Source organism: Octopus bimaculoides, chromosome 2 (assembly GCF_001194135.2).
Source record: "Octopus bimaculoides isolate UCB-OBI-ISO-001 chromosome 2, ASM119413v2, whole genome shotgun sequence".
Taxonomy (NCBI): Eukaryota; Metazoa; Mollusca; class Cephalopoda; order Octopoda; family Octopodidae; genus Octopus; species Octopus bimaculoides.
In genome coordinates, this window is record NC_068982.1 from 92,388,588 (window position 1) to 92,398,383 (window position 9,796).

Below are 9,796 nucleotides of genomic sequence, written 5' to 3' on the forward strand. Positions count from 1 at the left end.
GGGGTGAACGTGATCTTTAAGATCAGGGTGGCGTGTGGTATGATGTCAGTGTCCGGGGAGGCTGACCGGAAGGGGAAAAAGGGCAGAGGTAGCCTCAAACGGCATTCGTGCCCTTTTCGAACGGGGCTGCGGTCAGGACAAGACGTGTTAAGCAACGGTCTAGGTTTGGGAAGGTTTGGGAGAAGCAGCTGCTATTCCTGGTGTACTTTGGGTCGGGGCAAGCTTCAAGGATCGGATACCGCAAGACGGACTCGAAGTCGAGGAAAGGAAAACCGAGGTAAGGCGATTACATCTACTCGTACGCACACACCACATGTATTGCAGACCAAGCTTCTCCCATTTACTATACTGGTAGTGTTTTGAACAGCTCACTTAAATTTTGCATGAAAAATGCATATAGTTTCAAAAATACCCATGTCTTCCTCTACTGGTTACCTCCATTAGTGGTGATGACAAGCATTGCTTTTCATAATGATCTATATTTCATATGACTTCAAAGGGGACTTTACACAATCCTTAAATTGTAGTCTTGATTTCTACTGGGGGCACTTTCCATAAACAAGTCCGCCATAATCCTCTGATCATTAATCCAAACAGGGTATCCAGTCCAATGTAAATGATGCTTTCTTTATCATTGCCTCAGTGCTCAGAATATCAGCTCTCCTCATACATACTTGCATGTATGCATGCATACATCCATCCATACATACATATACACACACACACCTAAGTATTTCAGTTAAAGTAATATCTCTTCAAATAAAAGAAAAAGCAATGAACACTTACGTAGCTTTACTTTTAAGTTTGACAATAACGATGATAACTTATTATATAGTTAAAAAAAATATAATGATTGTGCTTACTGGAAAGATATTTGATGAAAAAAGATTGTTTGCTGTTAGAGAAGTTAATCAATAACATAGATTGTAATTGTATATTAGAAACACATGTTGCAGATATTCAGGGTTTGATTGTAGCTGGATTTAAAATGGGAACATGTTGGTTTAAAACTGAGTGAGCTATTAATCAATGATGTAAAGCTACAAGTCAAGCTGCTATTCTTATAATGAAGTGAATAGAATTATATTTAACTGTATGTTTAAAGCTTCAGCTGGATAAGTTGGAAATGTGTTGAATTGCTGACCAAAGGGATCCATAGCTTCTGTCTAGCATTACTCTCTCTTTTACTCTTTTACTTGTTTCAGTCATTTGACTGCGGCCATGCTGGAGCACCGCCTTTAATCGAACCAAATCGACCCCAGGACTTATTCTTTGTAAGCCTAGTACTTATTCTATCGGTCTCTTTTTGACGAACCGCTAAGTTAAGGGGACCTAAACATACCAGCACCGGTTGTCAAGTGATGTTGGGGGGGGGGGGACAAACACAGATACACAACATATACATACATATATATATACATATATACGACAGGCTTCTTTCAGTTTCCGTCTACCAAATCCACTCACAAGGCTTTGGTCGGCCCAAGGCTATAGTAGAAGACACTTGCCCAAGGTGCCACACAGTGGGACTGAACCCGGAACCATGTGGTTGGTAAGCAAGCTACTTACCACACAGCCACTCCTGCACCTCTATATCATATTTTGAAATATTTAATTCTTAAAACCATTTATGCCCTGAACAATTAAGTGAAATAAGTCTTTGTCGTCAAAAGTTTTAATGAGTCCAGATCACATTACCCGACATAAGATACCATGGGAATTTCAAACTATAATCGACAAGTGTTTTTTTTTTAGTTTGCAGTGCTACCTGGGGAAGGTGCATGACTCAGTGGTTAGATTGTTGGGCTCACAAACATAAGGTAGTGAGTTTGATTCCCAGACCAGGCTATGTGTTGTATTCTTGAGCAAGGCACTTCATTTCACGTTACTCCAGTTCGTTCAGCTGTAGAAATGAGTCACTTGTGCCAAGCTGTATTGGCCTTTGCCTTTCCCTGGGATTATATTGGTGGTGTGGAGAGGGGATGCTGGTATGCATGGGTGACTGCTAGTCTTCCATAAACAACCTTGCCTGAACTTGTGCCTCGGGGGTACAATCCCATGGTCATTCACGACCAAAGGGGATCTTTACCCTTTTACTTGGGGAAGGAGGAGTTCTGTTTAGTTAAATTGTTATAGATGCACTACAAGAAGACAATACTCTTAAATGGTGTTTCTATAGCAAATAGTAATTAGTAAATTACTATCTTGAGTCTTAGAACTCATAGAGCTGGTTTTCTGGTTTTCATGGCATATAAGTGACTGAGGCATGGCTGTGTGGTAAGAAGATAGCTACCCAACCACATAGTTCCAAGATCAGTCCCATTACAAGGCACCTTGGGCAAGTGTTTTCTACTATAGCGTTGGGCTGACCAAAGCCTTGTGAGTGGATTTGGTGAACAGAAACTGAAAGAAGACCGTCGTATATATGTGTGTGTGTGTTTATGTTCCTATAACTTACTGGTTAGGCAAAAGAGACCAATAGAATAAGTACTAGGCTTACAAAAAATAAGTCCTGGGGTCAATTTGTTTGACTGACTGAAACAAGTAAAAGAACAAAATAATTTCCCCTAATGGGGTGCCAGTCCATTGCATAGTTACTAATTACAGTTGAGCAGATAGGAGCAATGTGAAATGAAATGTTTTGCTCAACACCATGCACCACCTGGTCTAGGAATCAGAACTGTGCTCTTGCAACTATGAGTGCAACACCCTAACCACGAGGTTACACACCATCATGTTTCTGTAACCCAGCGAAACTTACTTTTAAATGCACACACTCAAAATATGAAAGCCAGTTGGAAGTTTCAATGTTGAGATTTAAAAAATCACAACACATTATATACTCCCTGATTAAAGGTTTTGAAGCACTGAAAAGCAAACGGATCCATGACTGGAAATGATAGTTTAGTTCTTCAATATTATTTTTTTCATTTTTATTTTTCAATTTGAAATTGGAGCTAACCGATTCTAGTTTATATTTTTACCTAATTTTATTGACTTTTGATTTAAGTTCAAATTTCACCCTCACTGCCTTCTTGAATATTACTTTATTTAAAAAAAACCCCAAATATTTTTCCATTTTACCTTAATTTTTCTATGAGTGCATGGGTAAGAGTGTTTATGTATTAGACCAGTTGTTTATCCAGCTTGATATCTTGCTAGCTACTGGACTATGAAGTAGGTGTTGAACTTGTTGCTTTTGTTCAGTCAATTAAATTGGAGGAAGCACAGTTGAAGACATATAATATATAGAGAAAGAAACTACAAACAGAATAATTCTAAAAATAAACCGCCTCTCAGAAAATATTAAAAAATGATAAGATTACAAAACAGAGATTTTAATTTGTTCAAAAGTGTGAATGAAATTCCACAAATACCAGTATCTTAGGAATTTGTGGAATTTCTTGAGAAGGCATTATGCAACTCAACAGAAAGTAAACCCATATTCTTCAGAAGCTCATTATCATTTGCTGTAGTCAATAAAATGAAGATGGGGACACACTTTGAACTATCATAAAATATGGAAAATACTCAACTCCTTCAAACCAAAACGTAACATTCGGCTCTTTTCAAACAATTACTATTTCCCCCCTTTTCTAAATATAAGGTGACATCTAAAGAAGGTTAATAATACTAAATTTATTACAAAAGCAGTGTTTGAGGCCAGAGCAGAACAGGTTTCTTGCTGTAGAAGAGCAGCGTGGTTACCCACATTTTGGTAGAGAGGGTGGGGGTGATCAGAGTGTAGCTGAGAAGAGATAAAAATAGGAGTGATTAAGGCTTTGGGTGAATCCTCAAGGCAGGAGGTGAACAGAAGTGAGTGGTGACAAGAGCTGGAAGTGGGGGCAGGTAGAGGTTGCAAGAGTGTATGAGAGAGTGAGAGATTGTGATGAATAGAGGATCAAGTGTTGAGGGGTGGATGAAGTGAATGGTGGATAAGGGGTGGGGAGTGACCAATGATGCATTGGGATGAAGAACAGCAGAATAGTAATCTTGATACAATAGAGAGAGAGCAGGGAGGGGAAAGAAAGCTATGACATGTGGTTGGGAAAGAAGAAAGTGACAGAAGCAGGCATAGTGTATGAGGAAGGCGAGACATAAATTTAGTGGCTCAAAGAAAAGAGAGAGAGAGAGGGGGGGAGATAGAGAGTTTGTGATATGTACAGGATAAATATCTTACAAGGTATTTTATTGACCTTCAAAAAGGAAAAAAAGAATATTTGTATTAGGTAGTGAAAGACCATAGTAGGCAATGACAGGAATGATTTATTTGTATTCATTTTACTTTAGTACAGTCACTAGCATAGCTAGAGTGTGTGCCACCCAGGGCAGTCTTTCCATTTTCCACCCCCAGACCCCACAAAAAAGCACATATTGCCTACAGCAGACCCAAAAGTGCTGCCTGGAGTGGACCATTCCCCAGCTACACTAGTGAGTATAGTGGTGGTGAAATTGAAACTAGATAATTGTAAGAGTTTATCTAATCAAAGTACATTCATCACTACCAAAGGCTAAAAACAAACTTGTTAATTATATGAGGCACTTGTTGATTACAATAGTAAGCTATATCCATTTATTGTACCTTGATAGAGTATGAACCTTCAGGATAATAGCCTGACTCATTATCAACTCAGATGACTTCAACTCTGTAGTAAGAGGATTACTTTAAAATATGTTTAATAAGGTAGGTTTTAAACAATGAATGAAGAAGAAAGGCAACATCCATGGTAGTTTTTTTTTTCAGGGATTCCAAGATATGTGGGAGAAAGGGAAGAAGTTATTTTTAGGTGGAAGACCCAAACTGAATGCTTACAAGTGACTGAACCTGGCTAAAGGTATCCAAAGGCCTGGTGACAGTGTTAAACCAGGCTACAGATTAAAGTGTACAACTCAAGAACAGGAAGGGGTCCCTTTGTTGGGCTTCTACACAGTTTTATCTACTAAATTTCAGTCACAAAACTTTGGTTGACCCAAGGCCATAGGAGAAAATACTTGCCCAAGATGCCAATGCAATGGGTTCACACTTGAAATAGAGTGGTTCTAAAATGAAATTCTTAAGTACACAATCATACCTGCTAAGAACATCCTTATTTTTAACTTTGTAACAATCCTTCTAGCTACCACTTCTTGACTAAAGTGACTGAAGAGATAAGATAAAGTGACCACATTTGTTGCCTATTTTGCTTCTAATTCCATACAACACATACAGATTAATCATTAGGGCAGTTTCTGTAGTCAGAAATTTGCTAGCATAGGCTTACATACTAGAGATCTTTCACACTTTATTGGAGAAAGCAATGTTGTTGCTTTTCACATCTGCAAAGACCAACATGAACAAATCTAATGGGTTGTACATGTTATTCATCTCTTAGTTTAATAGTTTCCTCTCAAAACTCTCTAGAGTAACTTGTGTATCTGTCTTACTTTATATCAACTCTCAGAGGTTGGTCATATCTCATACAATCTGCCTGCAGTACATTAATAACTTTCTCACCATTACTTCTAACAACTGACTCACACACTACTCTCATGGAGATAATACTATCTTTTATTTCCCCTTAAACCTTTCATACACAGGTGACATCAGCACACAACCTATACATATGTACCAAATAGCATCCTAGATTCTTAGCCAATATCTGAAATCAAGCCTAGAGTTTTGTATCAGTTTCTTTCCTATTGTCCTTGAATTTGGCACTTAGAAATTTATAAGAGTCAACTGTCTTAGTTATGTTCTATTGTTTAAGTGAATATTCTTGTGTTAAATACAGCTCAAGAGATAAACTCGTTACTTTCCACTATTTGCTGACTTACATCAAACTTTCTAACAAATATAAATACTATAAGCAAATTCAATTCTACCTCTTTTACTCAGCCCTCGCTAGAAAAGCACATTCCCCTGTTTCTCACTTCAAGTATGGATAGCCAGTACATGACTACACAACTTCCACCCTCTCTTCTTGTCAACACAGAGGTAGATTCTGTTACTTTTTTTTCTCTCCCCTTTTTCCACCCATCTTCTAGCAGTCAACAAAAGATGAAGTTAACTACCTACAAAATGGATAACAGAACTGCTAATTATTATTGTGTAAGAACTCAAAGAAGTTGTAACTTACTTTATAATAAACAAATAAAGGCCTTATCAATTAATTATTTTTCTTCCTCTCATTTATTTGCAACATAGCATCGTTATGCATTTCACCACCAGATCTTATTTCAAAAACATCCTGATCCTCAAATGAGATGATGACACAATTCATATACATATCAAAGAAACCGTCTTGCAATGTAACGTCGTTCCTATCCATGAATAGTATATGGCTAAAACCCTTAAACTCATTATGAATGAATCTAAGGGTTCATCTAAAAGTATATTCTAAAGAGTATGCTAACTTCTCAGAGTCAGAAAAGACTTCAGCACTGATTTGTCATTGATTCTCTACAAATCACAACTGCTACTCATATTAAATACTACTTATGTCTATGATAGAGCTGTTATACAAACAGGTTAGACAGGAAAAAAACAAAAACAAAAACAAAGAAAAGAAAACAAAAAAACAGTAGCTTATTGACACATACGCCAAAAAAAAAAAAGCAATTATAGCCATTATCCTGTAGACGTGTTGTTTCCTGTCTCTGCATTTTTTTTTTACGACCTACTCTCCTCTTAGCAGCATCCAACTCTGCTCTGACCCTCCTAATGCTCTCACACCCAATTTGTGTCTAACACCCTACTAATTCGTAAATAAACACTTCGCCGAATTCCTCACCACTATTCCAGAATTGCAACCTTCTGGAACTCTCTCCCTACTTCATTGTTGTTACTGTTTAGTTTCTGGTCAGCTCTGATTGCTCAGACTTATGAATCAAAGCTGCTTCAGTTAATATTCTGTCTTATATATGGTAGACATTGTTTAATATCTTCTAACTTTATTTTAAACAATGAGATATAAGTTGAAGGAATTTAGCAATTGTTTCTAGCAGGTCGAAGAATTGAGGTTGTCCCATTAGGTCATTGCTCTAGTCTTACCGTCAGGCATCAATCTTCAGAAGATAAAGTGGAACATCAACTACAGTGATCTCCACATGTCTGGTAAAACCTGCAAAGGTCATGGATACTGTGCCCGCTACCCTTCTTCGCTTCGATTAAATGAAAAGAAAAAAAAAACTTTGTCCAAAAGAATTTATCAATCTAATGACTTAACTAATCAAATGCAACGTAACAATAGCTGGAAGTGGCTGGATGAATACGTAATTTGTTATAATATCAACCAATCACATGTTGCCTTTAATATGTCAGCCCACATGACAAAATAATAATGGCTGACAACTACAATGTCGGCTGGCGATCACAAACAATTGACAGAAACAGATCCTTGGTTTTATTCTGACACAGATTTCGATTCGATCAGGATGCTTAGGAGGTCTAAAAATTGGTTACCTGGAGCTCTGTGGAAGCCCAAAAACCCCCATTCCCTGGAACACCTCAAGTAAGTAATGTTATCTGTAAGTTGTTGATTAGCAGACTGGTTAATGTTATACGTTGTAAATCACCAGGCAGAAAAGACAAAAAACTACGCACACGCATAAATGTATGTATATGGATACACACCTACATTGTCATAATTACTGTTTAACCCATCAATTTAGTTATATATATTATTTAAAAAATGCATGTTTTTTATTTATATAGATAAATACACACACATATATATACACGCTGAATCAGAGTTAAAAGATAGAAGGGAAAAATAAACATACATGTTTGAAAGAAGGAAAAAAAATAACCCCGCTTATATTTAATATTGAAGAAAGATTAAAGACAAATAACTGTAGTAGTTAATTATTTCTCAGCAGAAACTTAATATCATTAAATATAGAGTATACAGAATGGTGGTAAATGGATAAAATTAAAAAGAGAAAAAATTGATTTCTTCTGAAGACCCTGTATTTCAGATAAGTATTACAAAATGAGAGGTTGTGATGCATATGCCTTTTTTAATGGTGTTAGCAACATGAGTGTAATGAATTGGTCTTGGCATACTTCTTCTATATATATATATATATATATATATATAATTTATTTCTTCGAGAAGCTGTGATACTGAATTTTTATTTTATTCCATCACCCAGCGTTCTCCGTATTTAATATATTTTGATATTTCCTGTTGTTCAGCTGTTATCATCCGAAATACTTAAAACATGTCTTTTTTTTTTCTAAACCCCACCACACCGACAACCATTCGCAATAAGTGTTGTTAAAATTGTACTATTGAGCCATTTGAGTTTTCTATCGAAATTAATTTTGACACTGACTCACATTCCATATAATTATATTCTCATTACTTTCTATTCAGCCACATGTTTTTCGGTAACCCCCACGCAAATTTAGTGCCGTTGAATGAAACTAGGCTTATTTGTGTATGCGTGTGTGTGTGTGTATATATATATATATATATATATATATATATATATATAATACAGCATAATCGTAACAGTACTTTTTTGTGTGTCTGTGTGTAAGCGATACATTGATAGATAATGTTTACACGCTCAATTATGATTATGCTGTACAATATATGTATATATATATGTGGTGAAGCAACTGTTGCTGACTCCTTAATTATGTTTATATATGATAGATAGATAGATATGTTTACACACTCAATTATGATTATGCTGTACAATATATATATATATATATATATATATAGGCGCAGTTATACACTGACACCGTCATATAAGTGTTTGTGTATATGTATACATACGTGTTAGCCTATATATAATTGTGTCATTCTTTCGATATAGATAGATAAAATATCTATATCGAAAGAATATATATATGTATATAACGTTCACTTTCCCTTCCTTGCATAGTTCAAACGGGATTTGTTGAGGTAGATTTTCTATAGCTGGATGTTCTCTCTGTTGCCTACCGTGTATATATATATATATATATATATATAGCGAGGTCGTTGCCAGTGCCGCTGGACTGGCTCCCGTGCAGGTGGCACGTAAAAAACACCTTTTGAGCGAGGCCGTTGCCAGTACCATGTCACTGGCCCTCGTGCCGGTGGCACATAAGAGCAGCAACTACACTCTCAGAGTGGTTGGCGTTAGGAAGGGCATCCAGCTGTAGAAACTCTGACAGATCAGATTAGAGCCTGGTGCAGCCTTCTGGCTTGCCAGTCCTCAGTCAAATCGTCCAACCCATGCTAGCTTGGAAAGCAGACCTTAAATGACGATAATGACGATGATGATATACTAGCAGATGTTCCCGGCGTTGCCCGTGCTACATGCAATGGAAGAATTTGACTTTTCTGTTATATTTTCTCTAATGAACTGCAATACCTATGATTCGAATTTCATAAAAATTGCAGATGAGGGTTCTTTCCCTCTTTACACATCGTAAAAATATTTTAATCATGACACATGTACTCCATACTAGTGATTTTTATGTACAGATTCCAAAATCCAGTCTTATGGAACCTGTTAAAAGAATTTTGCTCCTGAGAAATGGAGGTCATGGAGCTCTAAAGTGTGGGAGTTAAGGTCCCTATTGGGGGTGGGTGTCTTAATGTCAAACAGAGAAGTTGAATTCTTGAGAATCTTTTTGACTTGGGTGTTATATCTATATGTATGTATATATATATGTTTATATATGTGTATTTATATATATATATATATATATGTATGTTCATATATGTGTATTTATATATATATATATATGTGTATATATGTTTATGTATATATATGTCTGTATATATATATATATATGTATATATATATGTATATA

General features: G+C 36.3%; 1 protein-coding gene and 1 long non-coding RNA gene across 7 annotated transcripts in view; one reads left to right on the forward strand and one right to left on the reverse strand.

Annotated features, from left to right (window-relative positions):
* The window catches only part of LOC106872094 (uncharacterized), a 22,240-nt gene extending 15,060 nt beyond the window's left edge, over positions 1-7,180 (reverse strand). The window contains exon 1 of one of the 2 annotated variants that reach the window (XR_001409737.2): positions 7,031-7,180. This is a non-coding gene — a long non-coding RNA (uncharacterized LOC106872094). Of the gene's footprint in view, positions 1-786; positions 878-7,030 lie in introns of those variants that run through there. The other variant, XR_008267184.1, reaches the window with a different exon arrangement.
* Positions 7,181-7,260: 80 nt separating this feature from the next.
* The window catches only part of LOC106883998 (protein CLEC16A), a 109,900-nt gene continuing 107,364 nt past the window's right edge, over positions 7,261-9,796 (forward strand). Inside the window, exon 1 of one of the 5 annotated variants that reach the window (XM_052978448.1) lies at positions 7,261-7,490. In XM_052978448.1, coding sequence (XP_052834408.1) covers positions 7,336-7,490 — 155 coding nt within the window. In that variant the 5' untranslated portion in view covers positions 7,261-7,335. The remainder of the gene's footprint in view (positions 7,491-9,796) is intronic. The other 4 variants (XM_052978449.1, XM_052978450.1, XM_052978451.1 and 1 more) reach the window with 4 other exon arrangements.